Source organism: Mrakia frigida (genome assembly GCF_051309035.1).
Source record: "Mrakia frigida strain ATCC 22029 unplaced genomic scaffold BDY24scaffold_5, whole genome shotgun sequence".
Taxonomy (NCBI): Eukaryota; Fungi; Basidiomycota; class Tremellomycetes; order Cystofilobasidiales; family Mrakiaceae; genus Mrakia; species Mrakia frigida.
Genome location: NW_027481276.1, coordinates 706,368 through 733,973, shown reverse-complemented (window position 1 = coordinate 733,973; position 27,606 = coordinate 706,368). Strand labels below are relative to the sequence as shown.

Below are 27,606 nucleotides of genomic sequence, written 5' to 3'. Positions count from 1 at the left end.
GGGAAAATACAACGCTGATCTGATCATGAAAGCAAAAATCGAGAAGGAGGCAAACCGAAGAACCAAAGAAGAGAAAACGTAAAGGGAGGAATCTAGACTATGAAGAAGAGGTGTAGTCGTTGGAGGTCGTCCGGAAGGCGGGATCTGCAGAGAAAGGTCGGAATGTCAGCGACGCGGACGAAGAGCAAAAACGAGAACCTGAAAAGGACTCACTTAAGACCATCCACCAGTGCTGGGGGCCTGACCGATGTATCCGATATCCGGTATCTCGAATCGAGTGCAAGATTTTCCGTCGCAGCCCTCGTAAGAGATGTCCTGGAGAGGAGAAAGAGGAGCAACGAAAAAAAGTCAGCGACGCGTCGTTCTCATCGTGCACCTCGATGTAAGCGAAGAAAGATAGACTCACGTTACCCCACCAGTCGGGAGCCCAGCCTTGATTGTCGATGATTCCGAAGATGAGAATCTGAACGGAAACAGGAGCAAGGTCAGGGAGAGGTTTTTGATTTCGACGCGTTTCGGTAACTCGACGTACACCACAGATTGGGATGGCAGATCCGAAGGCCACCGCGAGGATATAGTTGTACTTGGACCACCAAGCCAAGTAGCGTCTCTTGATGTAGACTTGGAAGATCCAGGCAATGACCAAACCGGGCCCTGAGAAGAGAGAAAAACAGGAAAAGAAAGTCAGTCTCGTTCGACGCGCATCTTCGCTGCGTTCTTGCACTCACAGTAGTTGGCGAGAGTCGAATAGGGTCCCCACGCGAGAGCTCCATTTAGCATGACGACGGTGTGAATCTTGGAGACCCAGCTGGTAGGGAATCTTCGAGCGAGGAGGAAGGGAACGACGGGAAGGATGGCTCCGACTCCGAAACCCCAGAGGAGCGAAGGGTAGATTCCTCCGGACGAGAAGACTCGCTTGGGTCCGAGAGTTCCCCAGAAGACGGAGGCAGCTGTAAATAAGAAGGGGAAAGAGGTAAGTTGGAGTCGAGGGCCGAAGTTGAAGGAGGAGGACTTACTGAAGAAGGTGTTCTCCCCATTGCAGATGAAGTGGTCGACCTGGTCGGCAGTGCAAACTCCAGGGATCTGGGTCATCTGGTAGTTCAAAATCGAGATCGAGACGAAGCAAGCGACTTAAAAAGAGGAAGAAGGAAGGTTAGCCGTCCGACGCGTCTCTTTCCGACGACCAGAAAGAGGGCTTACCAACGGCGCCATAGACCTGCACTGCGAAAGCCTGTCGCTGCGGAATCTTCATGTAGTGCGCCAACTTCATGTCCTGGGCGAAGGCGAGAGCGTTGAGGCTGAAGGAATCACGGAAAGAAGGTCGAGGTGAGTCAATCGTTTAAAAAAGGCCATTCCTAGTCGGTTCAGATGAACGTGTACGTACGTGGTGATGACTCCGTAAGACTTGAAGTAATTCATGCTGAGGGCGTTCCCCTAAAAAGGAGCAATCGAGTCAGTTTCGGTCGCGTCGTGCCTCTCCGTCTCTTCGTCCCTCTTTTTATCACTCACAGAGTAGATGTAGCCTCCGATGAACTCTGCAAAGACGTTCAGAGTAACTTGAACTCCGGTAATGGAAAGAATTAGCCCGACGGGGATGACAAGAACGATGCATAGTGCGACTTTTGATGACAAGAGAAGGAGGGTGAAGATCGGGTCAACGCTCGATCGAGGAAAGCGAGGACCTTCTCTTCCTCTCAGACGGCTGACTCACTTCCGAAGAAGATGCAGGAAACCGAAGACTCCGTAGGGTACGCAGTGAGACCGATGACTCCCAGGATCTGGAAGGAAGGAAGATGCAGCGACGAAAGGTCAGTCTCGACGAGATCGAACGCAGCTCTTTGCCGAACTCACAATGGCGATGACGGTAGCAGTCAAGAACCACCACTCAGGGACCTCTGGGTATCGCATCATAGCCTGTTCGGAGGAGGGAAGAGATCAGCTCGTGGGTTCGGGCGAGGGAGGAGACAAGGGAAGGCGAGCTCGACTAAGAACCCCTTCCTGGATGAAGGGACTTCGTTGAGTCTGCGAAAAGGGACCCACTCTATTGTGCCAATCTAAAAAACTGGCATTACCCTTCTCTCCAGCTCTGATGGACTTGTACGCGATCTTGAAGCCGTTGTAGATCTCAGCCCGGTGGTAGAGAACGGTGTGGACGACGGTAGCCTGGAAAGAGGAAGAAGGGCTCCATTCAGCTCATCTGCGGACGATCGAGAGTTGATAGAAGTAGAGAGAAGCTTACAGTGTATATGGCGAAGAAAGCTGCGTAGAGGACGAGGTTGCTGGCGGCCTTGAGGATCGAGAGCATGAAGAACGAACGCACATCGTCAGCAACGCGGTAAGGGAAGGAAGCACTCGACGGACTCACCATGTAGGGCTTGGAGTAGGCTTCGTACTGGGCAACGTCGAGCCTCTTGGTTTCCTGATCCAAAATCATCGTGACGTTGCTGGAGCGAAGAGGATGGAGACGTCAATTCGAATTTGGGGGACGCGGAAGGGGATCGAGACTCACAAAAGACCTCCATCGTTGGCGAATACACCTACGTATCGGGAAGAGGAGATAGAACAGTCAGTTGTGAGAGAAGAGAACGAGCAGTGACGAAGAGGACGAACGGTTCGAGACTGCGACGCAAAGCGAACAAGACGAAAGCAGATCAGCGACGCCGTAGAGCAGGTAGTTTATATCGAAGAAACTCACTCATGGGGAAGTACGCAGTATCAAAAAGGTTGGTGTACCAAACTGCGAGGATGATGGGAGCACTAGGGTATCGAGAGAGCACTCAGCGTTAGTTCAGACGATGCGTTTCTCGACTTCGACGCGTGGCTCGACCTCGGCTCCAGGCACTACACTTCACTGCACTTTGAGAGGCTTGTAGTGTAGTGTATGTGATGAAAAAGCACTACTTAGTTGAAGTGCTTTTGTAATGCGCTGATGAAGCACTACTGCAGTTGTAGTGAAGTTAATGCAGTTGATTTCGAAGGATCAGCGACGCGTCTTCCCGTCCCAACCGATCTGCTCCTGGACGTCCCCCGCCTCTAATGATAGCTGCTGCTTGCAAGACTAAGCGACAAGACGGCTTTCACTGGGCAAATCAAGATCAAAAACTCCTTGAAAGCAAAGATGAAAGCCTCGCACGACGCGTCGTTTCAGCGACGATGTCGCTCTCCTTCGGAAACCCAGCGTATCCAGAAAGAGGAAAGCTTCCCGGGGAAAGAATCAAACAGTACAAGACCAACATAAATCAGGATAAACGTGAGATGAACTAGAAAATCGACGCGTCAAGCCTCAACACCCTTCATCGAGTTCGCTCCCTCGCCACCAAAGCCATCGCAATTCCCCACTCCTCATCCAGTGAAACCCCATCTTTCATCCACTGGGACGAGCAGACCGATCTCTCAATCGTCTCAGCGCGAAGAGCTCCTCGGTTCCGTCCAACGACGTCCGCCGCTGCTTGCAGGCGGAGCCAGCAACGACGGCGAGGTATTCCGGGAGAGCAGAAAGTTTGTTGATCTGGTGTCTGTTCAGCGGGATGGTAGGAGGAGGAGCTTCCGACATGAGAGGTGGTTGGAGGGCGAGAAGGGAGGGGAGAGGGTTGAAGTAGAAGGGCGACGCGAAAAGCTCAGTCGAAATTTCAGGCTGCTCCTGCACGTGCTTCAGTCGGCGATACCAGTGCAAAGTTGACAAGCAGAGATTCTTTATACGACTGTTTTCTTTCTCGCCTGCGATCAAGCTGAAGATTTGTAGAGATGGGAGGGAAGATCACGCGTTTGTCCGACGCGTCGAATCGAGAGTAAAGGCCCAGAAATTCTGGTCCTCAACCCTTCCGAGGCGAAAAATCGATGATAAACCATACTATGCGTCGTGATAGAACTCTCCCAACCTCTGCAGCCTCTACAGCAGTGTTCTTCCACACTGCAGTTGAAGATTAGCTTGCACTTCAACTTCACTGAGCGAGAGGCGTAGTGAAGTGTAGTTGGGGAGGCTCGTAGTGCTTTTGTAGTTCCGTCAACTACTAATGAACTTAAAAAGCATTACACTACAACTAATTACAACTACTGTAGTTAGTAATGCCTGGAGCCGAGGCTCGACGGTCGAGCCTGAGGATTTGACGAGAGGTAGCTATACAGAGATGAACGGACTGACCTAATCAACATGCCGATGAAACCATTCAACGTCGCGAAGAAAGGGTAAACGATAACCAAAGACCCGGAGAAGATGTTCCAGTCGAAGGTCGGGAGGGGGTTGAGACCAACGCCGGAAATTGTTCCAAAGACGGCCATGACAGCGACGGAGGTTGGGTTGATCCAGGTGATCCAGTTGAAGTACGAGAGCGCTTGGAAGAGAGAGCCAGGAAGCCAGAAGTAGACGAACATTCCGGTGAAACAGTAGAGGAAGCTGAGCAAAGAGGGAGATAAAAGAGGGGACGGGTTGAGTTGGAGGAATAGGACGTAGTGAATGCAGAATCGAGACTCACAACCTCATTCGGGAGATCTTCCATCCGTTGGCGACTAGAGAATGGGGAAGGAAGGAAGTCAGTTTCTGGAACCAGTAGGGGCGAGGGAAGAGAGCGGGAAGAGACGAAGAGCTGACCGACGCGACTCACCGATGTTGGTCTTGTCGTGGAAGGACTTGTTCAAAGCGATCGTTGAGAGATTAAAGAGCCAAATGCAATCTGAGAAGCCAGCGATGAAATGGAGGAAAGAAAAGATTGTCAGCGTTCCGACGGGGACTGGTCTCGTCCTCCTCTTCCAGCCCTCCTCTCTTCTTCCCTCCGTGCGCCTCCATTCTACTCAGAACTCACGCTCAGGGTATACGATGAATCTTCGGCACATCCCGGCGAATCCAAATCCGATCAACTGGATGGAAAGACCGGTGAGGATCTGTGAAGAGAGAAAAGGCGGGTCGAGTCAGATCCGAAAGCGAACGACTGTCGTCTCGACGACTTCTCCCTTAGTCTCGAGCCAGACCCTCGCCACTTTTCGAGACTACTTTCCCCTCCCCTCACACGATGATCATCGGGAATGTACGTACTTGATATCCAAAGTTTGAAGCCCAAGCTTGACCGTAGAACATGGCTGAGAAGATAGGAGGGAGATACGGGTGAGCTTGTGTGCGAGAAAGAAGAAAGAGGGCGTAACGAAAGCGAGAGACTCACGCAGGGTCTGAGTGATCAAAACGTTCGTGGAGTAGGGAGCGAAGAGTCCGGTGTTGGCCATGATTGTGAGAAGCCTGGAGAGAAGAAAGAAGAGTCAGCGGGAGAAATAAGCTATACGAGGTGTGAAAGAGCTCACATGTGCTCCTTTTCGTTGAAAGGTCCAGGGTTGAGAGTAGCGTTGTAACCGAAGAGTCGGAAGGTCCTCGTCGGCAAGACCTTCTCGAGGAACTTTGCGAGTGGGAAGGTGAGCAGTTGTACTTCGTTGACGCTCAATGTAAAAGTTGGTTGCCTTATAGAGAAGAACTGATTGATGAAGGAGCCTAGTCCACACCATCTGAGGAAGCGGAAGGGAAGAGAGGGAGAAGGAGGACGCGTCGGAGAGTCAGCGGAACGAGAACGAGACCGTCAGTTCTGAACTCCGATGTTTCACTCACAGAGTTCCCATGAACCAGACTCGGAAGGTGCTGACGGGGAGCTCCCAGTTGTCGACGCTGTGAAGGAGAGAAGGGAGAGGAACGACGGTCAGATCGAGATCGAGATTCGTGAACGCATCGTCAACTCTCGGAGTTCGAATTGACTACGTACCAGGGCACAACAGATCGGACCTCAGGGTAGGGAGAAGAGAATCGAATCAAGGCGGCCTCTGGAAAGAAGGAACAAAGTAGAAAGTGGAAATTGAGTCAACGAGACGCGTCGGAGAGGTCAACCGCCCGATCCATCGTTCGTGAAAGAGAAGGGAACTAGGCTCACCGATCTTCATCTCCTCAAACAAGAGCTCGTAGTTCTCGAGAGTAGAAGCGTCTCCCGAGAGGAAGTACTGAGGACGCAAGGAAAGAACGAAGATGGAGTGAGCAATGGGGAGAAGAAGAAGAGAAAAGGCAATGAAGACGGAAGAAAAACTCACCTCCATCTTAGCTCGAACAGCAGGAGGGAAGTTGGGATCGTCGTGATGCTCCATCCAAGCATGCTCTAAGATCTCAGTGACCTCCTCGAGAGTTAGCAGGATAGCTCGGTCGTAAACGGCGTCGACGTCGTGGGAGAGGATGGTGAGATCGGACTCGACAGCGACGGCGTGGACTTCTCCCTGTAAACGAAGCGAAGGAATATGTTCGTCAGCTGCTGCTTCTGGAGAGCAAAGAGAAGGAGATATTCTAACAGTTCTGGTCTCGAACCCACCCTCCTTCTTCTCATCAGAGTAATCAGGGATCGCAGTGCTGTCGTTGTTCGCTCCGAGGACGTTGACGGAAACGTTCTCCTTCTCCTGCTCGGTCTTCTCGTTGTAGTTGCTGGCCATGGTTGTTTGCTGATCCAGTTCGAAGGAAGCGTCCAGCTGAATAAGTTGAGAAGTCGTCGAGATGGTTGAAGGAGAAAGAAAAGGAACGAATCAACGAAAATACAGATCGCCTCGATCCGAAGCCCAAACCTCTCTCCCCTTGCTTCGATGAAATGAAAGGAGAGCGTACCTCGTGTGACTGTAGGGCAGGTCCAGCATGGGCTGAAGAACATGGAAGTGGACGTGTGGGTCAAGGGTGGGTACTGGGTGAGAAAGGGTTCTATTTTGAGGCGGGAAGGAAAGAGACGAATTTGGGAATTCAGTCGGAGACGCCGGATCTAAAATCGGACGCGTCTTGAGAGAAAATCTGTGAAGAAAGACGTCGGTCAGATTTTGTAGTCTAATGGGGGGAGCTGTGAAGAAGAAGAGCTTACCGAGGGTGTTTCCAGGATTGAGGGAGGCGAGGACAGCTCGTTCCGCGGACGCGTCTCCGAAAGCTAGTTTATCTTCCTCGAAGCCGTATTGGACGCAGATAGCGTTCCTCGTGTAAATCTCGGTGTGTAGATAACATGTAGACCTTGTGCTACTGCAGCACGCTGGTCGAAGAACCATGCTGCCAGGGGCTGGATATAGATCCAGCAGAGGTCGCCGATGGTGAGGATCCATCTAATCGTTATCAAACTCCTCCTGTTTGAGAGGCGTGTGGTACCAGCTGTTGCAAAAACACCGAGAGAGAGCGAGGAGAGTATTGGCCCGGCTATTTCTGTAGTTCGGAAGGAGGTGAGAGAAGCATGTGAGGCGAAAGAGTGAGCGCGAGGGAGAGGGAGACGGAGGAGGTGCCGACGGAGGATGAACGAAGATAGAGAGAGAGAGCAGAGAACCTCGAGGCCAGATGGCATTTATTTGAATGGAACGCTTCTATCCCAGTCGCATGGTGCTGAGAGCGTCACGTTGATACGAAAGTGAACCGAGGCGAACGCGAGGCGGGGAGGTCGAACGGCGCCTCTCGCTCTCTTCTCTGCCATCTACATGGAGCAGGCCGAATCCGAGATTGGAGAATACGGATCCTATTAACCACTCTGGGAGCTTGAAAGGCGGTGTAGGTCTTGATGACCCCAAAGAGCTGAGGACGAGGGCAGCCAGAGAGACGATCCTCGTCGAGCGACGCTCGTCAAGATCGAGGCTCGACGAAGAGCGTCTTCGAGATCCGGGATGTTCCAGGGGAAAACTGAGAAGAAGTATCCGAAGTTTGATGTGTTCCGAGAGGCTGCTGCGAGAGAGCGAAGACTTGATGAAGTCGGCGACGAGCTGAGGCGAGGAGAAATGGAGGATCCAGAGATCAAGGGGTTCCGGACTCGCTAAGCTGAAGAGGCAAAGGAAAAAAAGGCGGGGTACAGTGGAATGGAATCAGTGGGATGAAGCCAGTGCCAGCGCAAAGAGCCGCCAGGCGAAGAGGGGGAGGAAAGAAAGGAAACAGAGGAAGGAAGGTCGAGCTCACCATTTCAGCCTCACTCCCGATTTCCCTTTCTGTCGAGCTATCCCAAGCGAGGGATGAGCGTCAAGGTGAGGAGATGGATAGATACTAAGCCAGCGACCAATAACGAGATTTGGAAAATGTCGTAGGGCGAGTGCTGAGGAGGAAAGATGGGAAGGAGGAGGCAGGCGGACGTGACTACAGAGATTTCTGGCGAGGTTTCGGTAGGGATTGGATGAGGATATGGTAGCGACGACAGTGTGGTGGTATGATGAAGCTTCTTGGAAGAAAATCTTCAAAGATGGACTGGAAGTTGGGGGGAAAGGGTCGTCAAGGTCACCGTCGAATTTTGGAACCAAGGTCAACCTTCCCCTCCTTCCTTTGCTTTCTTCTCTACCCACCACCCTCTCCCCCCGTTCCCTGCGAGATGAACACCCTCAACAAATCCCTCACCTCCTCGTGGCCCAACAAGAGATCCCGACTGAATCTCAACTCTGCCACCGCTCAAGAACCAGAGTCCTCTGCCGCTTCCTCCTCCCAATCCAACCCTCCTTCCCCCTCGACTTCCACCTCTACCACTCCTCCAGCAACAGCCGTCCGAAGACGTCCTCGTCCAGCAGGTTCCTCTTCCTCTTCCACAGCTCCCTCTTCCACCAAGAAATCCAAAACTACTCCCTCGTCGACTCCCTCAGCGAGAGAACCACCCTCTGCTCGACTCTCCTCCGTTGGAGGACTCCATTCGACCATCGAACGACTCCTCGAGCTCGTAGCCCTCCCCCTCCTGCACCCTGAGCTCTACACTCACACAGGAGTGCAGCCTCCAAGAGGTGTTCTTCTCCATGGTCCTCCAGGATGTGGAAAGACGATGATGGCTCATGCTCTCGCTGGAGTAAGTTCAACCAAACTCCTCGCTTCCTCCTCCCTTCTCTTTGGTTCGTTCCCTCCTCGGCTCCTCTCGTCCGAGCTGACTCGTTGTTCTCGACTGTTCCAGGAGCTCAACATGCCTTTCATTTCCATCTCGGCCCCATCGGTCGTCTCTGGAATGTCGGGAGAGTCGGAGAAGACGTTGAGGGAGACGTTCGAGGAAGCAAAGGTGAGCTCGCTCCTTTCCTTCCCTGTGTTGCTCTCTCGAACTCTCCGCCGACTTACTTCCTATGTCGATTTTGCTTTCACGAACTAGAAACTCGCTCCTTGCCTTCTCTTCATTGACGAGATCGACGCCATCACTCCTAAGAGGGAAACAGCTCAGCGAGAGATGGAGAGGAGGATTGTCGCTCAGCTTCTCACCTGCATGGACGGTTCGTTCACCCTTCCACACATTTCCTTCGACCAATAACTTCTGAGAATCCTATCTGACCTGTTATCATGATCCTCTTCAGACCTCGCCTGGGACAAGAACGACGGAAAGCCAGTCATCGTGATCGGGGCGACCAACAGACCTGATTCGCTCGACCCTGCTCTTCGACGAGCTGGGAGGTTCGATTGTGAGATTGCGATGGGAGTTCCTGATCAGGCTGGAAGGGAAGAGTGAGTACTTCATCCCATCCGCTCTCTTCGATTCCTCTTCTGAGGGACTTCCCTTCCCTCGACTGACGACTCTTCCCTTGTCTTCAGGATCCTTCGCGTCCTCTGCTCGAACCTCACCCTCTCTGGAGACTTCGACTTCCGAGCTCTCGCCAAAGCCACTCCAGGATACGTCGGAGCCGATCTCGCTTCCCTCACTGGAGCTGCTGGAGTCATCGCCGTCAAGAGGATGTTCAAGGAGATGGGGCGACGCGACAATCGTCAGGCTCAGATCACCGCCGTCGTCGAGGAGGAGCCGATCCCTCAGGTCTCTTTGGGATGGACTTCGAACGGAGACGAACCTACAGAAGCTGGGGAGTCGATGGTCGTCGATGGGGTCGACGAAGGACCCGTCATCGTCTCGGAGCCTACGTCGGAAGTGGTCGTCCAACCCACGCCCCTCGAGAACGAGAGCCAACCCCCCTCCTCCGCCGATCGAACAGCACCTACCTCTCCCGAACCTCCCTACCGACCTCCTCCGTCCATGGAAGCTCTCTTCGCAACCCTCCCTCGTCAACTCCTTCGAACTCCCATCGCCTCCTTCCTCGTTCATCACCCTCAACCTCTCCCCGATCCCATCCTCTCCTCCCTCTCCCTTCGTCCCTCCGACTTTTCTACCGCTCTCCTCACCCTCCAACCTTCCTCCAAACGAGAAGGATTCGCCACCGTCCCCGACGTGACCTGGTCGGACATCGGAGCCCTTCACTCGACTCGAGACGAGCTTCACATGGCCATCGTTCAGCCGATTCGACGACCCGAGTTGTTCAAGAGAGTCGGAATTACCGCTCCAGGGGGAGTGCTGCTTTGGGGACCTCCAGGATGTGGAAAGACCTTGTTGGCGAAGGCTGTAGCGAACGAGAGCAGAGCCAACTTCATCAGTGTGAAGGGTCCGGAGCTTCTCAACAAGGTTCGTTCCTTCTTCGTTTCTCCTTCGACGCGTCTTTGAGGAAGAGCTTCCTCGCTGACCTCTTTGTATCTCTGCTCTTCATCAGTATGTTGGAGAGAGTGAGAGAGCCGTTCGTCAAGTCTTCGCTCGAGCTCGAGCTTCGTCGCCTTGCATCATCTTCTTCGACGAGCTGGACGCGTTGGTTCCTCGACGAGACGACAGCATGGTGAGTTATATCTCTTCTAGTTTCTCCATCTCTCTCCCCATCAACTTTATCGTCTTATATTGTCCCTCAAAGGCTAACCAACTTCCTCTCCTCTCCCTCTTCCCTCTCCCTTCCCTCTCTCCTCGCCCACCTAGTCCGAATCCTCAGCCCGAGTCGTCAACACCCTCCTCACCGAGCTCGACGGTCTCGAATCTCGAAAAGGAATCTACGTCATCGGAGCCACCAACCGACCGGACATGATCGACCCAGCGATGGTTCGACCCGGTCGACTCGACAAACTCCTCTACGTCGACCTCCCCACCCCGCACGAACGAGCCGAGATCCTTCGAACCATGACCAAGAAGACGCCCCTCTCCCAGGAAGCCGACGCCGCCTTGGAATCCTTCGCTACGTCCGACAAGTGCGAAGGGTTCAGTGGAGCGGATCTGGCTGCTCTCGTGAGGGAGGCGGCGACGTTGGCGCTGAGGAGCAAGTTGGAGAGTGTGGGAGCGTTCGAGGTAGATGATGGGGTGCTGCAGTTCGAGGGGACTGGGTTGGGGGATGAGGATGGGGACGAGGAGGGTGAGGAGAGGGAAGGGGAGAGGATCTTGGTTGGAGAGGATCACTTCAGGGCTGCGATGGAGAAGGTGTCGCCTAGTGTGTCGGTGGCTCAGAGGAAGAGGTACGCGGCGTTGAGGAACAAGTTTGCTGGGGTGCCGACCAAGGGAGGAAGGAGGGGAGAAGGGTTGGGAGAGGTTGGAGGAGTGGGAGTGGTCGAGGGAGGAGGAGCGGGAGCGGGAGCAGGAGGAGCTTCGTCTTCGTTAGATGCTGGAACTGGTGGGGAGGTTTCGATGGGAGGGGCTGGGGAGATGATCTAGATATCTCACGGTTTTATTTCTTTCTGCTCGGTTTCGAAGAAAGTCGAGCGTGAAAAAGGGAGAAACAAGAACGGAGACGACGCGTCTCATCTCGTCTCCTTTTTCGGTCCCCCTCGCCCGTCCCCTACTTCTTAGCTCTCAACCTCCCCTCACTCGATCCGTCTCTACAAAGTCTCATGGATCCTGCTTCTCTAAAGCCCTCGCAGGTCGAAGCATCGCTGGCCATCGCAGCTTCCCTCCTTCCTCGTTCTCGTCGTCGATCTCCATCATTCGAACGACTTCGAAGCCCTTGGCCGCGTAAACGGCCCTTCCCTGGAACCCAGAAGAAGCCGAAGATCAGTCAACTGGAGCAGCTTTGCTCAGAGGAGAACAACGCGAGAGGGACCAACCGGGTTTGAGCTCTCGAGGTACATCGGAAGACCCGCCGCATCCGCTCTTGAGATCCCATAGTTGAGCAACGCAGATCCGACCCCCATGCCTTGATAAGCTGGATCGACGAAGAGGAGGCCCTGCGAACGAAAAATTTGATTGGAAGGAGGAAGAAACAAACGACGTGAGTCTTCTCTGGGCGATCTCTCTCCGAGCCCTCCTTTTCTTTCCCCTTCCCCTTCCCTTCCTCCCCCCTCGCACCTCCAGCACACTCACCAGATACCAATGCTCCCTCCCTTCCATAATCTCCCTCCTAGCCCTCTTCGCCTCCCCGACGAACGCCTTGTGAAACTCCAGATCCATCGTCTTCTCCTTCTCCTTCTGCTGTTCACTCTTCTCCTTCTTCCCCTCTTCTTCCGCTATCAGTTCCTCCTCTGGAGTTGGACCTCCTAAAGTGGCCGTCCTGTCTGTGGGACCGACCCAGTAAGCGAAACCGATGAGTTTGGACGAGCCTGGGAGGGTGGCTTTGAGCTCGAAGGAGTCGGAGGAGGGGGAGAAAGGGAAGGGGCGGGAGGTGCGGGTTTGGATGGCGTGGGCTGGGAGAGAACACGAGGGTTGAGAGGAAAGAAGAGGAGAAGCAGAAGGTCAGTTCTATGAGAGCAAGAGGGAAGAAAGAGAGACGCGAAGAGGAGAAAAGGGGAGTGAGGGGGAAGCAAAGGGAACGAACCGATCCTGACCTCCTCCGTCGGTCGTTTCGAAACAGGGTAGATTCGGTCGTACACGTTGTCGTTTTCCATAGCTTTCAGCTGAGCACGGGCTAGGTCTTCGAAGTCATCGCGGGTGAGAGGAGAGACTTCGATTGGAGGACGAGGACGAGGAGGAGGGGAGGAGCTCATGGTTTGTTTGGTGAAAGAAAGGAAGGAGAGAAAAGTGAGCTCGACGCCTGACTTTCGAGAATCGGTTGAAGCCGTGGTTGACTCGACGTTTTCGCTTGAAACGAGGAGGACACAAGTGGCTACATAGCCGTTGATAAGGAAAGAGAAAGATCGACAAGCCAGCCCAAAAGCATGCCAGCTTCGGAAGACTATCCAGCCTCGTCCTCCCGACGCGTCCCCTGAACCCAATCGACCCTTTCCCTTCTCTCCCTCGCCCGAAAGCTCAAAGTTTAGACCGCCGAGAAGATACCTTCAACAACCAAAGAAAAAAAGAGAGATAGAGAGAGAGAAAGAGAGCACGAGTCAGTTCCAAGCCCCTTCGTTTAAAGGGAAAGCAAGGAAGGAAAAAGGGAGCGGACTCAGACGGCTCTCGTAGTAGCGACGCAGGTGATCTCAACATCCGTTCCTCCCGGCAGCGCAGTGATCTGAAAAAAAAAGGGCGAGAAATCAGCCAAGTCTCAAGAGAGGAGGTAGATAGGATGGGAAGTAGACTCGCTCCGATACAAGTCCTCGAAGGTTTGGGATCCGGGAACGCCGCGACGTAAGCTGGGTTCATAGCAGCAAAATCTTCGACGTAGTGGGAGAGGTAGATGGTTGAGGCGACGACTGAGCTCGATCGAAAAGAGAGGCAACGGTTAGCGTAAAGTTAGAGGGGATCGAACGGAGAGAGCGAGAAAAAGAGAGAAGACGACTCACCATCCTCCATCCCCAGTCCCTCGAGCTTCAACAGCGCCTCGATCCTCTTGAGCGCCTCGGTCGTTCGATCAGCGACGGTTCCTTCAACGGGGGATCCAGTGTTTCCGGAGACGAAGACGAGGGAGGAAGAAGGGGAGACGATGGCGGAGGAGAGGAAGGGAGGAGGGGGAGGGGTGGTGGAAAGGACTTTGATCGAGGGAGGGGAGGTGGAGCGTTGGGCGGCGATGCTGGTGGCGAGGGAGGAAACAAAAGGGATGGGTAGAAGGGTTCGTGAGCAGGAAATCTCGAGGCCATTGGAAGAGGGAGAAGCGAACCAAGTGATCTCTACGTCGGTACCAGCGGGAAGGTTCTTGACGCCGATGCACGTCCTTGAAGGCTTGGTGGGTCCGGTGAAGGACTCTATGTAAGCCTCGTTCATGCTTCCAAAGTCTTCGGTGTACTTGGAGAGGTAGATGGTGACGGCGACGACTGATCGAAAGAAAGAGAGGAAAGACGCGTCGAATCAGAATCGACTCTTTTGCTCGGCTCTTCCTCAACATCGCTTACGAAAAGCGACTCGGAGCATGGCAACGTGAATTGAGACTCACCATCCTCCAATCCCAACCCAACCTCTCCCAGCAAGGCTCCGACGTTGGCGAGAGCGAGCTTGGTTCGATCCTGGACGGTTCCCTCGATGAACTTGCCGTCCTTGACTCCACAGGATCCAGAGACGAAGACGAGGTTGGGAGTGGAGATGGCAGAGGAAAGGAAGGGAGCGGGAGGAGGAGCGAGAGCGCTCTGGGAGGTTAAAGGAATCGAAGACGGGAAGGAGAGGTCAGAACGAAGGAGAGGAGGTTTCGGGTCGAGAGTGCGAGGAGGAAGCGAGAACGAACAGAGATGGGCTTCGCTGGGGATCCAGTTCGTTGAAGAGCAGTGCCTATCATCCAAAGAAGAAAGTCCTGATCAGGTTCTTGGGTCGAATAGAAAGCATGAAACGAGCAAAGACGACGAGCTCACAAGTGATCTCGACGTCGGTTCCCGCAGGAAGATTGGCGACTCCGATGCAGGTCCTGGAAGGCTTGGGATCACTGGTGAACATGGAGATGTAAGCCTCGTTGAAGTCGGCAAAGTCCTCGGTGTACTTGGAGAGGTAGATGGTCGAAGCGACGACTAGAGAGCAACGGAGGGGAGAGAGGGAGAAGAGGAAGGTCAGCCTTGACGTTCGAAACAACCTGATACCGTCATGCCTCGAGGTCTACATCCTGAACTAGCCATCTCGGATTGAGATTCTGGTAGAGAAAATCTACCAGAGAAGGAGATCCTCTTCGGCCGACTCCCAACGAGAGATGGCCGCGGCGATCCAGCAGATTCCCGGCTCGAGAAAAGAGCGCTTCTTCCTCTAAAGGAAGTCCTTCTTCTCTCGCTCTGTAAGTAGGAGCGATAGACTGCCCCTAGACCTTCGAGCAGTGAATTCCTCTATCGGCTGCTCTCTTCCCCCCCTGTGAGATGGAAAGCGACCTCGACCGTCCTCCGTCCTCCCTCCCCGTTCCCTCTCTCCTCTCTCCCCTCTGTAAGAGCAACCCACAAACTGCAAACTTGGACTGACCATCCTCCAAGCCCAACCCAGCTTCCTTCAACAAAGCCTCCACGTTCTTCAACGCCTGGATCGTCCTGTCCTTGACGGTTCCTTCAACGAACTTCCCATCCTTGATCCCGCAAGCTCCCGAAACGTAGACGAGTCCAGCGAGAGGAGCGTTGATCGCAGAGGAGAGGTAGGCGGAAGGAGGAGGAGCGAGGGAGGAAGAGAGGGCGAGTTTGTTGGAGGACATGGTTTCGATAGGGGGTGGTGAGGGTCGGGAGGAGAGAAGAGGGAAGGGGAGAGGGGAGGAAAGGACGAGGTTTCGGAGAGGGCGATTCAAGGAGATGGCCGAGAGGGCGATTGCTTAGATAGCAGTCGATTAAAAAAATATGGAAGGATGGGTAGGGGGCTCTGTAATCCTTTTGTTGAAGATCTGCGCAAACAATACGAGGAAAACAACAAAGGGAGGAATCGCGGGAGCAAAGCCGAAGCTCGAGCTCACCTTTCAGCCCTCCTTCCTTCTCAGATCTCAACGTCAACCCTCACCCTCGAAGATGTCTCTCTCCCTCCCTCTCCCTCCCCCTCCTCCTCTCCACCTTCTCCCTCCTCCTCCCTCATCTCTTCCTCGCCCACTAACCTAGGCTTCTCTCCTCCTCCTCCTCGTTTCCATCTCCCCTCTTCACCGCCTTTCCTCCTCCTCAAAGCCCCCTCCTCCTCCTCGGACATCCTCCTCGTCCCAGACGCTTCTTCTCGAGACTGGACCTCTCTCTTCTGGTCTTGGAACGTTCAGTGGCTCAGCTTCGTTGGACTTTGGGTATGCCATCCTGGCGAAGAGATTAATGGCCCTTGTCGTCCTGAAGGAGGAGATTGAAGGAGATCATGGGAGGAAGGTCGAAGGCTGGCTGGATGGGTGGATCCGCTCCATTCGCGGTAGGGATTTGGGCGGGTTGTAATCGTAAGTCTCTTTTTTGGGGGGTTCACAGTCGAAGGAGGAGAAGAAGGATCGGATGGACGAGCTCACCGACCTTTCCCTCCCTCCTTTCGTTTCCGTCCAGCAGTCTATCAGACCTTCGAGCCAGCACCTCCAGCGTCTACTGCTGCTGATTTTACTGCACCTACGAGCATCGACGATGTACTGGAGAAGATGAGGGAGTCTCTGAAAGCCAACGAGGAGAAGGTCGGCAAGGACTGAGGATGTGAGCTTCACCACCTTCCTTCCCTCTTGCGTCCTCCCTCCTTCTTGTCGCTGAGCTCTCTTCTCTCGATGTAGATCTGTCCGCTCTTTTCTTCTCATTTTCATAGAATCTTCCATCTAGACCTCTCATCATGCGCCCGCATAAAGAAACTACTTGAATGCTGGTCCTCTCGAACTCGACGCGTCTCGAGCTCAACCCGCTTCGTCGCCTTCTCGAGGTCTTTTGTGAGGAAGGGGGGATGGAAAGTGTGCTGGAGTGGGAGAGTGTGGGTCGGAGATTCGGATGGAAACTTGGGGTGGGAGAGTGGTTGATTGATTGACGACGCGTCTTGTCTTCCTTTTCGTATTTTTTCGTCGATTCGATGGGGACGTGTCCTCTCTCTCTCTCTCTCTTTCGAGCCTTGGAGAAAGGAAAGTAAGGGAGCAGTCGTTTCTCGACCTCGTACGTACACAGAGTCTCTCAAACCAAATCCTCTTCTCAGGTCTTCCCAATCTTCACAACGAGCGTTTTCCCTTCCGTGCCTCGAGTCTGCGCTCGTTCGCAACATTGAACGATCAAAAAAGAAAAAAAGAAGAAAAAAAAGGATTAGTAAAGAAATCTCGGTCCTCGATCGCAGAGAACACGACTCACCCTTACTCTCTCCATCGCGTGTACAAGCGCGTCGATCCCCTCCTCTTGATCAACCGTCTGGGGAAGGGGAACCCACTTCTTCTGCCAGAGCCAGTCCCCGAGACTAGTGAGGAAACGTTGAGCTCGGTGGTGCTCTCCTGGGGAGGGCTGAGGGAGACCGGGGGAGAAGAAAAGGAAGGGGGAAAGAGTGGAGTGAGGCGCGTCGCAAAAGAAAATGGGAAAGGGGGGGTGAAGGACGAACGTAGTAGTCAACGCCATGCCAAACTGTGTCGTAGCCGAAGAGGGTGGTTGGTAGTCTGTTTCAAGGATTAAGAAGTCAGGGAGAGGTGAGGAGAAGAGAAGGGGAGGGGGGAGATCGAGCTCACTTCATCTCGATGCTGATTCTTGAGTTCTTCTTCAGCTCAGAGTCGTCGAGTTGGAGAGCGATTCGTTCTTCTCGAGGAAGAACAGTCGAGATAGTCCCTCCCGCTGAGCTCATGGCTTTGTAGGCGGTGGTCGTCGAGTTTCCCTTTTGCAGAAAACGAGGGAGGTGAGAAGGCGAACGAAACGCGTCGAGCTGAAACGCTGCACTCACTCTCGAGACAGCGTCGATAGCGAAGGAAAGAGAGTCTCCGGTCATGGCTTTGATGATTTGATCGACTTGAGGGGTTTTGTACTGTCGCAAGAAAGGGGGGAGATCAGTCAAGGAAGCCGAAGCGGAGAGAGGAGATGAGGAAGAGGCGAACGTCGAAAGCGAAATCGGCTCCCATGGCTTTGCACTCGTCGAGATGCTCTCCGCTGCAGGTGGTGATGACGTTGTATCCGACAAGATGAGCGATTTGAATGGCTGACATGCCTGTGAGATGGCACCGAATCGGGTTCAGCGTTGGTTCGAAGAAGAACAAGACGACAAGACGACTGACCGACGATGGACGACCCTCCTGTGATCAAGATCCACTTTCCCTTCGAGATCTTGGTGGGAGGCCAAGCGTGGAAGTTGAAAGCCTGTTCGAGCGAACGAAAACCAAGGGTCAGTTCTCGAACTCGAAGGAGAAAGGGGGAGCGAAAAGGAAAACTCGCCTGGAAAGCGACGAGAGCTGAGAAAACGCTGGGAGCAGCCTCGAACGGTACCTCGTCCGGTAAGCGAACGAGAAAGTCCGTATGGACTCGAGCGTAGTTGGAGAAGGATCCACTGTTCGAGTGTCTTTTACGGTCGTAGCCTGAATAAGAGAAGAAAAGAGCGTGAGCTCTCCGACGCGTCGGAATCAACCTGCTGCTTTTAAGAGACGAACCGTGCATCAACGTCGAACCCAGACCTCCGATGACCTGCAACAGATCCAAAAGGAACTGTCAGTCCCAGATTAAACGAAGGGGAGGGAGGAAGAAGCTCACCATTCCGAAAACGCGATCTCCCTTCCTCCAAGCTCCAGAGCTCGAACGGACAACGACCCTGCAAGAAATCAGAGCATCAGAGACGAGAACTTGACGTCTAAGAAGAGGATACCTAGCTCACCCAGCGATGTCGAACCCAGGCGTCGTTCCCTTCTTCTGAAGCTGAAGACAGGCCACTTCGTGAAGCGAGTGACGAGCGAAGCCAGATCGTCAGTCAGTTCTTGCTCGAGATAGAAGGAATTCGACTGAAACAAATCTCACGATCTGTAGAATCAACGGCGACGGCCTGCCAAGAAGAGAAAGACGAGGAGCAGGAAGAGGCGAGGTGGAGGAAGGAAACGAAAGACGGTGAGCTCGAGCTCAACTCCTGCCTCTCCTTCGTCTGGGCGTACCTTGACTTCGACCAGCGTCTCTCTCTCCAACAAATCGGGCAAAGGGACCTTCGTGACCTTCAAAACCTCTCGGAGATCCATTCCTGGTGTCTAAAAGAGGAAGAACGACCGAAAACAACGAAGGGAGGCTTCAGCTTGATGAGCTCGAGCTCATCACTTCTCTTCTCCCCTCCCCCTCCTCCTCCGGTCCTCCCCTTTCGCGTGAGACTCACAATCAACTTTCCCGAAACGTTTAACACCAGAGCGGGAATCATGGCTGGGACGGCTACCATCTTGAGCTCGAGTCACGATCTGAGGATATGAGGAAGGAGGAGAGAGTGAAAGTTGAAGGTCAAGTCGGATGGAGGTCGAGCTCGCTCCTCCTCCTCTTTTGTTTGACCCCTGAGAGCTGAAAACGACTCGTTCCTGACGACGAGAAGATGCCATCACAGAACGAGAGCACAGTAGAGTAAGATGAAGACATATAGAGCTAGAGAAAATAACACACAGCTGAAAAGCAACTGAGCGCCCAAAGAAGAAAAAGAAGAAGTCAACTCGAACCGCGTCGCGTCATCCCAACCACTCTCCTCTCACTCAGGTTTCCTCCCCGTAACCGTCCTCATCTCCCTGACCTGCCCACCATGCTCTCCAGACGAGCCTCCTCCCTCCGAAGTAATCGTCGTCGTCGACTCCCTCCTTCTCTCGGCCATGCTCTTCCCTCTCCATCCCACCGGCGTCGCAGGCGTCGACCTCTGAGCGTAGCTCTGAACGCTGCTAGGAGCGGGAGAGCTGCAAGCTGGGGAAGCCGAATGGTCGGAGGAAGGTCGAGGGACGGTAGAGGAGGTGGGGATAGTGAGAGGATGAAGGGTATCGAGTTCTTCGACGCGGGAGTTGTTGTTGTTGGAAGCGTCGACGAACCCTCCGTAGAAGCTTCTGTTCTCGGAAGTGGGAGGTGTAGCTGACATTCCGGAAGGACTGAGCTCGTAGGATCCGACGACGGAGGGTTCGTAGTGCTTGGGAGGAGGGAGGGGACCCTCGTTGCTGAAGTCGGGAGGAGTTTGATCTTTGGGATGGATGTCGGAGAGGAGCTCGCCTTGTCGTCGGTGTTGACGTCTTCTTCGGAAGAAGAGGACGAGAAGGAAGGTGAAGATCATAGCTAGGCCACCGAGGATTCCTGAAAAGACGGACGGGGGACCAAGGTCAGCGATGAAAGGTCGGGACGCGACTCGTCTCGACTCGAAGACGGGAAGGTGAGACGAGCGAACCTCCGACGATCGCTCCAACGTATGTCTTCTTCTTGACAACGACGGCCGCAGTGCTGGCTGCGATGAAAGGGATGTGGTCTGGTCCCCACTTGAGAAAGGAGAGAGCGAAGAAGTCAGCAAAAGAAACGACGTCGTCCGTCGGGAAGCGAAGAAGACTCACGTAGTTGTCGGTGTGAGTCATGTTGGGATGATCCGAAGAGAGGTACGTCGTGTTGGTACAGGCAGGAATGAGAGGACCAGCTTGGACGTTGTGACTGTGAAAGGAGAAGGAGAAGAAGAACGTGAGCCACCCTCGAGAATCGATCAAGAAAAAAACTCACCAGCCTGGAAAGATGAGGATAGGAACATCGAGGCCGACGTGCTCGTTGGGGACCTGCGAAGGATAAAAGAGGACACGTTCAGTTGAGAAGCGAAGAGAGGAGAGGAAAGACAAGAACGAACCTCAGCGTTTCGAACGATGCAGTTCCTCGCTGCCGTCGCGTCGAAGTCCGCCAAAGCGACAGTGCAGTTCTCATTTCCAGTCCCACCGATCTGCTGAGCTCGGCACTGAGCTCGAACATCGAACACGTCCCTTAGGTAGTTGACGGGCCATCCGTTCTAAGGTGGAAGGACGAGGACGGTCAGCTCGACGGTCGAAGAGGAGGATCTGCTGATCGAGACTGATAGAATGATGAAATGCGAACCAGGAAGTCCCCGTGAAGTCCATAGCCAACCGTATCGCCAAATGAGAGGGAGAGCGAGCCGTTTCGGTAGGGGAAGGAGGTGAGGTCGAAGGTGACCTCCATCGTGATCCTTGGGAGTCGAACCGGATAGCTGGGGAAGAGAGCAGAAAACTCGTGAGCCAGAGAGATCGAACGGTAACTTGAGATGCCTGGAAAGAGACGTAGGAAGTAGAAACTCACTCTGGGTTTGCACACTCAACCCAATCCGCGTCTCCGAAGCCTCTCCCGCTTTGATCGACAAAGAGAAGAGCAGATTGGTCAGCAGTGTCGCTCAATCGAAGAGCGAGATATGCTAAAGAAGCTCACTAGCCGACGCTGAAAGGAAGAAGGAGTCGAAGACAGAAGGGTCAGTGGGGAGGGGACGACGAGAGGGAGGTTGGAGACGCGACTGACTGAGCGTTCGTCGTTGGACCCTCGGGCCCGTGAGGAGAGAGATCCTTCCCGTTCCAGCACTTGGAGTAGAAAAAAAAGGGAAGAATTTAAGCGTCAAAGAGAGCGAGAAAAGTCGAAGGTGAGGAAGGAGGGAGACGTAAACGAACCCAAGGGAAGTTGAGCACAGCTTTGACACTCGAACAAGCTCTGTTTGGGAATCCGTAGGATTTGACGATGGTGGATCCGTCGGAAGGTTGACATTCGAACCATCTGGTCGAGTCGAAAGGGGTCGAGTTCAGTTCGGTCCGAGGAGAAGGGCGTCGAAAGAAAGGGATCGAACGAGAACTCACACCCAGGCGTCCATCTTGCTGGCTTGAGTAGGATCTGAGGTCGTTCTCTTCGAGTTTCCAGCAAGCATGGAGAAGTCCCTTGGACTGTGGGGAACGAATCAGAGATCAGCAGCGGCCGAAGAAGAAGGGATGGGAGGAAGAGGAGGAGAGGACGTACAACTCCTTAACGGTGTCGTTCGCGGGAGGTCGAAGAAGGTACTGTTTGAACGAAGAATCAAGCATGATCAGCTAGTTCTTCTGTGAGAGGATTCGGTGGAACTTACGGTGATGTTGGTCGTAGATATCGGAACGGCAGAAAGGCTGCCGTTCTCCCAGATGTAGTAGATCGGAGCGAGCCTGAAACGACGAAGAGCGAAGAGATCAGCTCTGAAGATTCAAGGAGCTCGAGATTGAAGATAAAGCTCACCAGTAGTTTGATTTATCCTTCTGAACAGGCATGGTAGTGCACTCAGCCTCGACAGCCAGCTCCCAGGTCGTCGAGACTCCGTAGGCCGCTTTTGAAAGAGGAATGAAACGGGGAGGACGGGAGGAAGCGTGAAGGAGGAGGGGAGGGTGAGAGTGAGAAGCCGAAGGGGGGTGGTAGGAAGGGAAGGGTCGTCGAGGGGAAAGGAGAGGGAGAGGAGAGGAGAGAAGGAAGTCAGCTGCATCGCTTCCCTCTTCTTTCAACGCGTCGCGTCCCTCCCTCCGAATCGCAACACTCACAACCTCCAACGATAGCATGGGTATGATTCGAGACAATCCCAGGTGCGACGATGGGATCGATGCGTCCAAAGGTGAGCTGCTTGATGTCTAGAGGAAAGAATCGAGATGAGAGGAGGGAAGGCCAAGAGCGGAGGGAGGGAGGGAAGAAGGAATGGTCAGCGCTGAAGTATCGGAGAGAAGAAGAGACCTTCGTAGGCGAGAGGTGAACGAGGAAGATGAGCTCACTGGGCTGAGGGATAAGACTGCAGGCTCGTAGAAGACGGTGATAGAAACAGTGCGAGAAAGGGAAGAAAGAGAAGGTGAAGCAGAACAGCATGTGAGCTCGCTGTTTCCTCCCTTCCTCGCCCCCCCCCCCCTTCTCCTTCCTCCCTCCTCCCTCAAGACGTGAAGCACTCACTCATTTTCGTTCTCTGACGTATCCTGAGCTCTGGCGAGCTGGAAGGCGAAGAGGGTTTGAAGAAGGAGGTTGAGGACGAAGAATTGCATCTCCGAGAAAAGGAGGAGGGAGGAGGTGGTGGTTCGGGATCAAAAAGTGAACTGAATGGATCTGTTGAAAGTCGAGAAGCGAGGGAATAGGAGAAGTCAAGTGGCTCAGCAGAGGTGGGTCGAGCTCAGATTGAGGGAAAAGGCTGGCAAGTTCTGGGGGCAGCAGTAGGGAGGACACGGGAAGGGAGGGAGGTGAGCTTGAGCTCATTCTTCCTTCTCGACCTCCAAGGACTGCTCGAAGCCTCTTTCGTTGCCAGGGCACTTTGAGAAGATGACTACAGCTCGTGAAAAAGATGCCTCGTAGACCTACACGAAGAGGCGACCGTCAAGCTGGCTTGAGATGGGCATCCATCGAGATCAAGGGTCGAAGAAGCTCAACGAAGGGGGGACGACGACGACGGAGAAGCCTGCAGACACTCGGAGGGAAGAGAGAGAGAGATTAGTGAAGTACGCCAGGTCCAATAGAAAGATAGCCGTACAAGCTGAGACGCTCACTGGCAAGTTTGGGTTGAGATATTCGTCCAGGAGAGCGTGATGGTTGCGAGCGAAGGGGGAGGGCTGAAACTGAAAACAAGCCCGACCGAATCCCCCTCACCAGCTCGTCGATCAAGGCGGAAAACCTGTGGATCAGTATTTTGTTCGAGAGCGTTCCGTCTCGCTGGTCAACCGATGGCCTCGACGTCGAAAAAATAACTTGACGACGCGTTCGTCGTCAAGTTGGGTCTCCCTCCTTCTCGCCGTCTCCCGTGAAAGCTCCTACTTCCCTCCTCGAACCTTGACGCTCTCAAAGCGCGAGCCTTTCGATCTCCTCCAGTTGCTCCATATTATGGTAAACCTACCTCGGCTCCGGAGAATCGTCTAGAGTCCTTGTTCTCGAACTCGACGCGTCTTCTCGTCCTCCCGCTCTCCATTCTTCTGCAAAGCCGACGGACCAGAAGATCCCTGAACGGTGATGTCGTCCATAGGGTGCAGCCTCGAGGATCTCTTGGTCCCTATTTTGGACTTGGAGGGAGGCAACTTCGGCAGGAAAAACTAGAGCCAAGGGAAGTCGAAGGGAGTCACCTCGACGTTCCTCGGTTCTTCTTGCTCCCCTACACCCACAATCTCTAACTATGTTTTCCTTCAGCAATCTCCTCGTCACTCTTACGTCGGCTCTTGCGGCCTCAGCAAGTACGTCCCCGTCGCTCTCTCCTCTTTCTCTCTCTCTCTCCCTCAGTCCCTCTTTCTTTCCTGACGCTTCCCTCGCTGTTCCTCTTTCCTTCCCTCTTTAGTCGTCCTTCCGAACTCTTCACCAGCTGCTCATGTAGTCTCTCTTCTTCGCCGTCAATCCAACACCTTCAACGGTGTTCTGCTCCCTCAAGTCTGTCAAGCTGGGTGCAGCAGGATCATCCCCATCTCGGAACGATGCCGAGTCAACGACCTGGACGGATGCCTTCGTGTTTGCGAGGAAGGGATGTTGGACGAGTTCCTCAGCTGCCTCAACTGTCTCTTTGGTGAGCTTCTTACCTTTCCGTTCAAAAGGAGGCAGAGAAAGGAACCGGCACTGACTTCAGCAACGTTGTTTTGTTTTTGCTTTCCTCGCCCTCTCGCTTTCAGTCAATGACGACTCTGAGCCAAATAGCATCACAGAGGGTCAGTATGGACTTGCTGTTTCCCAGTTAGATGTCATCGTGAGTTTGCCATATCCTCGAACTGCTGGTCTCGACTGAGGAACCTTTTCAGCTCAACCTCGCCGCTTTCATTTTTTTTCGTCTTTCCGCCGCTCAGACGTCCACCTGCTCCACCAGAGGGTACAACTTCCCTCCCACCATCGATTTCGTCGACTTCGACCAGTACGTCTCCTCTCTTTTTGACCTTTGACGGTGATGCAGGGAGGAATACCCCGCGCTGACTGTTGTTCTCGTTTTTGACGCGTCGTTCATTCAGGCTCGGAGCCAACCTCACCTCTGACGGCTCCCCTTCCTCCACTTCCGCTCCCATCACACCGACCGGGACCTCTCAAGCTCCCGCTGCTACTTCCGATGCAGCTGCCACGGGAGAAAGCACTGGAGCTGCTTCGAGGACTCATCATGTCGGGACGGGGGCTCTCCTCCTCGGTTTTGCTTCTCTCGCTGCGTTCTTGCTTTGATCCTTCATACCTCCGTAAAGTTTACTTCTCCAGTGTATAACAGTGTTTCAACGTATATCTATCTTCTAGGTGTTCAATCTGCATCAGCTTTCTTTTTCGCTGTATCGATTCATCTCTCGTTTCATGAACCTTTCTCTCTGCACTCCTTTGCGATCGCTCAAGATCCAGCAGGAAAGAGGTGGAAGATCGTTAAGAAAGGGTAGTAACGTAAGTATATACAGCGTCCAAAGTCAACTCGTCGAGGCCCTCTCACTCAACCTCCCATCCCCCAAACCTCCACTCCGACGCACTCGAACCTCCCCTTCCTCGTCCCTTCCCCAACAGCACACAGCACGTCGTTCTCGAACGCAGGGCAGCGAGCTGACGATCCAGCGTAAAGGGACGAGTCGAGGTATAGGCCGAACTTGCCGTCGCTGTGAAAACAAAGAGGAAGGCGAGGGTCAGTTCGAGCGAAGAACGAGACGACGAGTTGAAGTTGAAAGTTGAGAAAGACTCACCCTCCACCGACGGAAAGGAAGCTCGATTCGCAGAGGATGAAGTAATCGTTCTTCCCCGTCCAGCGGTAGAGCTCGAAGCCTCCTGAGGCGGGCGTGGATGTTGACGCGGGAGTGTGTTGTGAGTTCGAGTTCGAGGGCGAGGGTTGGGAGTTTGGGAAGGGGTGGAATTTGAAGAGGAAGCTGCAAACAAGTAACAAGGAGAGTGAGAGAGGAGGAGGGGGAGAAGGAGTCAGCGATGGGAGAGGGAAGGAGGCGATAATGGAGGGAGGGAGGGAAACGACGCGTCGAACGACGAGACAGAAAGTCGAGACTCACCACTCCCCACTCCCGTAGTAACTCCCAGGTTTCACTCGGAAAGCTGCACAAAGCGAGCAACAGCGAATAGAACGAGAATCAGCGACGAGTCTCGAAAGAACGAAGCGACAGAAGAAGAACGAGCACGACGCGTCGAGACCCAAACCCACCTTCGTTCACATAAGCACCAAACAGCCCTCCCTCCGAGTCCTTCACGACGATCACATTCCCACTCTCGGGTCTCTTCTCGGCAAACTTGTTGCACAGGTAGTAGAGCGTCGTGAGCGAGGAGCCGTGTTGATCGAGCGAGTAGAGCAGCGTCCATTTCGATTCGAGACGTTGTCGAGGAGGAAGGTGAGGTCGGATCTGGTGAACGAACAAAAAGGACGAGGGAACAAACACAAAAAAAAAGAGAAGAGGCGTGTTCGAAGGTCAGCTTTCCTGAACCTCGAGGACGAAAGGAAAGGAGAGGGGAGGAAGAGGGAGGGAACGAAAAAGAGGGAGGCGCGAGTACTCACCATCTCAGCAGAACTACTCGTCAACACCCCGAGCGTCACGTCGGTTCTCCCCACCAACTTCACTTCATCCTCTCTCGCCCCCTCTTTCGGCAACTCCCATCCTCCCGTATTCCATCCTTCCTTCTCCGGCCTGAACCCTGGCGCACCCGTTGGAGGGATGTAGACCTCTCCTGGTCCCGATGAGCTGTGAGAGCCGCTTCCTCGGAAGGGGTTGGTATGAGTGAGAGCTGCTGGAGTGTTGGAGATGGGGAGGGAGTTGGAGACGAGCGAGGTCCAGCGGGAGCCTGCTTTGAGCAAGTTGGGGAGCGTGGCTGATTTGGTTGACTTGTTGGAGGAGGAGGTTGGTGGTGGAGAGGGAGTAGGGTTCTTTGAGGAGGAGGTGGTACGTGTAGGATGGGGAGGAGTGGAGGAAGGTCGAGGAGGGGTGGGTGTCGAGGAGCTCGAGGAGCGAGACGACGAGCCGAAGTGAGGGAAGGAGGGACGAAGGGATTTGGCGACTGGGTTTCCTTTCTCGCTGTTGTTGTTGCTGTTGTGATGGTGGAAGAGAGATCGATGGTTGTGGAGGGATGGATCCGAGTAGGGCGATCCTCGAGGTTCGAGACTGACTTTCCGAACGAGAGGAGAGAAGAAGTCTTCGGCGTTGTCGTGACGTGGGGTATCGGCGTGGAAGATATCGGCTGTTGACGAGGAGAGGAGGGAGGAGGGTTCCTGAGTTGTGTATCCTGAGAAGGAATTGGGTTCGAGGGTAGACGATTGGGAGGAGGGCGACATGATGTGGGACAGACGACGGGGAGGAGAGAGGATCGGTCGAGTTGGGGATCCTGCTGACGAGCTTTGCCTCCGATGATGGATGATAGGTCGACTTCCTGTTGCAGTGCTCCCTGGACTGTTCGTAGATCGTGAAGGTCTTCCGAAAAGCTCTCCTTCCTCCTGGTTCAAGAGCTCTGCGAGGACTCCCTCCCTCCTCGACTCCTCCCTCCGTTTAGCATCTTCCAACAGAGTCAACCCTCGAACCTTCTGCCCCAGTTCCTCGGTTGGCGAGAAGGAGAGAAGATCGTTGGAGGTTTCTAATGGATCGTGGCCTTCCGGGACTGAAACGAAGGATCCAAACTCGTCTTCCGAGGAGGAGGAGATGGAGGGGAAGCGAGAGTGGGAGGTGGAGGAGGAAGCTGTCGGTCCTGTTGAAGCTGAAGGGGAGGTCGAAGGGGATATCTTGAGGTTCGGAGGGAAGACGGAGGACGGAGAGGAGGATCCTGAGGAAGTGAGGATGTCGAGGTGAGGGGCTGGGGATTTCCTCGTAGGAATCAGAGGTTCAGGGAGACCCATCGTTCAGGAGGAGGAGGGAAGGAAGGTTCGAGCTGAGCTTTGAAGGAGGAGCGTTTCAACCGAGAGATTCGTCTGCAAGACAGAAACAAATGAGAGGCACAGAGTCAGATACGAGCAGGCCATCCATCTATATTAAAGATTCTGAGCTCACCTTTAATGGTGAGGAAGACAAAAGGGAAGGAAGGGCAAGGGGGGTGTCGGTGCTGCTCAGAGAATGACGTCCTTCAGTTCGCTACCAGTAGAATCGTCTATTTTCAGAGCAAGCAAAGGTCGAGATCAGCTTCTATACATGTCCAGGAAGCCAACGAACCCACTCACGTTCTGTTCCTATCCTGAAAATCCTGCTTCAAGAGCGTAAGGAGATGGCCGTTTGAGTTCGAACGACCTT

The 27,606-nt window shown here is 53.9% G+C and overlaps 8 protein-coding genes across 8 annotated transcripts; 2 read left to right on the top strand and 6 right to left on the bottom strand.

The window, feature by feature from the left end:
- Positions 1 to 83: 83 nt before the first annotated feature.
- Positions 84 to 6,788, bottom strand: BDY24DRAFT_408786 (OPT-domain-containing protein). Its single transcript, XM_076642803.1, has 28 exons — positions 6,617 to 6,788; positions 6,310 to 6,483; positions 6,058 to 6,237; positions 5,904 to 5,970; positions 5,739 to 5,796; positions 5,588 to 5,644; positions 5,290 to 5,487; positions 5,154 to 5,227; positions 5,030 to 5,073; positions 4,800 to 4,878; positions 4,602 to 4,670; positions 4,473 to 4,506; positions 4,142 to 4,393; positions 2,692 to 2,757; positions 2,366 to 2,444; positions 2,240 to 2,287; positions 2,041 to 2,163; positions 1,852 to 1,914; positions 1,712 to 1,778; positions 1,510 to 1,619; positions 1,385 to 1,434; positions 1,201 to 1,298; positions 1,017 to 1,130; positions 729 to 950; positions 533 to 654; positions 407 to 463; positions 214 to 315; positions 84 to 144 (listed from the first exon to the last, which is right to left on the bottom strand). The coding sequence occupies exons 2-27, from the start codon at positions 6,445 to 6,447 to the stop codon at positions 214 to 216; spliced, it is 2,571 nt and encodes an 856-aa protein (XP_076499620.1). The 5' UTR covers positions 6,448 to 6,483; positions 6,617 to 6,788; the 3' UTR covers positions 84 to 144.
- Positions 6,789 to 8,327: 1,539 nt separating this feature from the next.
- On the top strand, positions 8,328 to 11,432 carry RIX7 (putative AAA family ATPase RIX7; the record flags this gene model as incomplete). Its single annotated transcript, XM_076637273.1, has 7 exons — positions 8,328 to 8,789; positions 8,892 to 8,993; positions 9,081 to 9,198; positions 9,280 to 9,427; positions 9,515 to 10,370; positions 10,456 to 10,575; positions 10,710 to 11,432. The coding sequence occupies 7 exons, from the start codon at positions 8,328 to 8,330 to the stop codon at positions 11,430 to 11,432; spliced, it is 2,529 nt and encodes an 842-aa protein (XP_076499619.1).
- A 174-nt stretch (positions 11,433 to 11,606) lies between these two features.
- On the bottom strand, positions 11,607 to 12,697 carry BDY24DRAFT_412637 (GNAT family N-acetyltransferase; the record flags this gene model as incomplete). The annotated part of the gene is made up of 4 exons (XM_076643090.1): positions 11,607 to 11,744; positions 11,822 to 11,941; positions 12,078 to 12,397; positions 12,529 to 12,697. 4 exons carry the CDS (start codon positions 12,695 to 12,697, stop codon positions 11,607 to 11,609), a joined length of 747 nt encoding a protein of 248 aa, XP_076499618.1.
- BDY24DRAFT_234373 (RidA family protein) lies at positions 12,557 to 15,422 on the bottom strand. Its single transcript, XM_076636660.1, has 9 exons — positions 15,018 to 15,422; positions 14,429 to 14,581; positions 14,305 to 14,348; positions 14,020 to 14,209; positions 13,747 to 13,900; positions 13,433 to 13,659; positions 13,233 to 13,342; positions 13,102 to 13,161; positions 12,557 to 12,986 (listed from the first exon to the last, which is right to left on the bottom strand). Exons 1-9 carry the CDS (start codon positions 15,238 to 15,240, stop codon positions 12,960 to 12,962), a joined length of 1,188 nt encoding a protein of 395 aa, XP_076499617.1. The 5' UTR covers positions 15,241 to 15,422; the 3' UTR covers positions 12,557 to 12,959.
- Positions 15,380 to 16,349, top strand: BDY24DRAFT_438958 (uncharacterized protein; the record flags this gene model as incomplete). The annotated part of the gene is made up of 4 exons (XM_076644409.1): positions 15,380 to 15,391; positions 15,517 to 15,779; positions 15,851 to 15,945; positions 16,046 to 16,349. The coding sequence occupies 4 exons, from the start codon at positions 15,380 to 15,382 to the stop codon at positions 16,180 to 16,182; spliced, it is 507 nt and encodes a 168-aa protein (XP_076499616.1). The 3' UTR covers positions 16,183 to 16,349.
- A 314-nt stretch (positions 16,350 to 16,663) lies between these two features.
- Positions 16,664 to 18,909, bottom strand: BDY24DRAFT_438957 (zinc-binding alcohol dehydrogenase family protein; the record flags this gene model as incomplete). Its single annotated transcript, XM_076644408.1, has 14 exons — positions 18,792 to 18,909; positions 18,580 to 18,669; positions 18,449 to 18,473; positions 18,309 to 18,363; positions 18,188 to 18,245; positions 18,088 to 18,121; positions 17,876 to 18,015; positions 17,719 to 17,800; positions 17,542 to 17,651; positions 17,391 to 17,471; positions 17,182 to 17,324; positions 17,058 to 17,112; positions 16,817 to 16,963; positions 16,664 to 16,714 (listed from the first exon to the last, which is right to left on the bottom strand). Exons 1-14 carry the CDS (start codon positions 18,849 to 18,851, stop codon positions 16,664 to 16,666), a joined length of 1,131 nt encoding a protein of 376 aa, XP_076499615.1. The 5' UTR covers positions 18,852 to 18,909.
- Positions 18,910 to 19,048: 139 nt separating this feature from the next.
- On the bottom strand, positions 19,049 to 23,418 carry BDY24DRAFT_412633 (DUF1996 domain-containing protein; the record flags this gene model as incomplete). The annotated part of the gene is made up of 17 exons (XM_076643089.1): positions 19,049 to 19,079; positions 19,153 to 19,732; positions 19,824 to 19,911; positions 19,984 to 20,077; positions 20,144 to 20,196; positions 20,265 to 20,420; positions 20,507 to 20,636; positions 20,726 to 20,773; positions 20,852 to 20,860; positions 20,939 to 20,997; positions 21,085 to 21,187; positions 21,268 to 21,351; positions 21,425 to 21,465; positions 21,531 to 21,603; positions 21,674 to 21,761; positions 21,970 to 22,056; positions 23,388 to 23,418. 17 exons carry the CDS (start codon positions 23,416 to 23,418, stop codon positions 19,049 to 19,051), a joined length of 1,755 nt encoding a protein of 584 aa, XP_076499614.1.
- A 1,227-nt stretch (positions 23,419 to 24,645) lies between these two features.
- Positions 24,646 to 27,590, bottom strand: OXR1 (Oxr1p). The gene is made up of 7 exons (XM_076637834.1): positions 27,537 to 27,590; positions 27,370 to 27,466; positions 25,893 to 27,290; positions 25,545 to 25,740; positions 25,396 to 25,438; positions 25,081 to 25,260; positions 24,646 to 24,996 (listed from the first exon to the last, which is right to left on the bottom strand). The coding sequence occupies exons 3-7, from the start codon at positions 27,216 to 27,218 to the stop codon at positions 24,837 to 24,839; spliced, it is 1,905 nt and encodes a 634-aa protein (XP_076499613.1). The 5' UTR covers positions 27,219 to 27,290; positions 27,370 to 27,466; positions 27,537 to 27,590; the 3' UTR covers positions 24,646 to 24,836.
- Between the last annotated feature and the right edge of the window lie 16 nt (positions 27,591 to 27,606).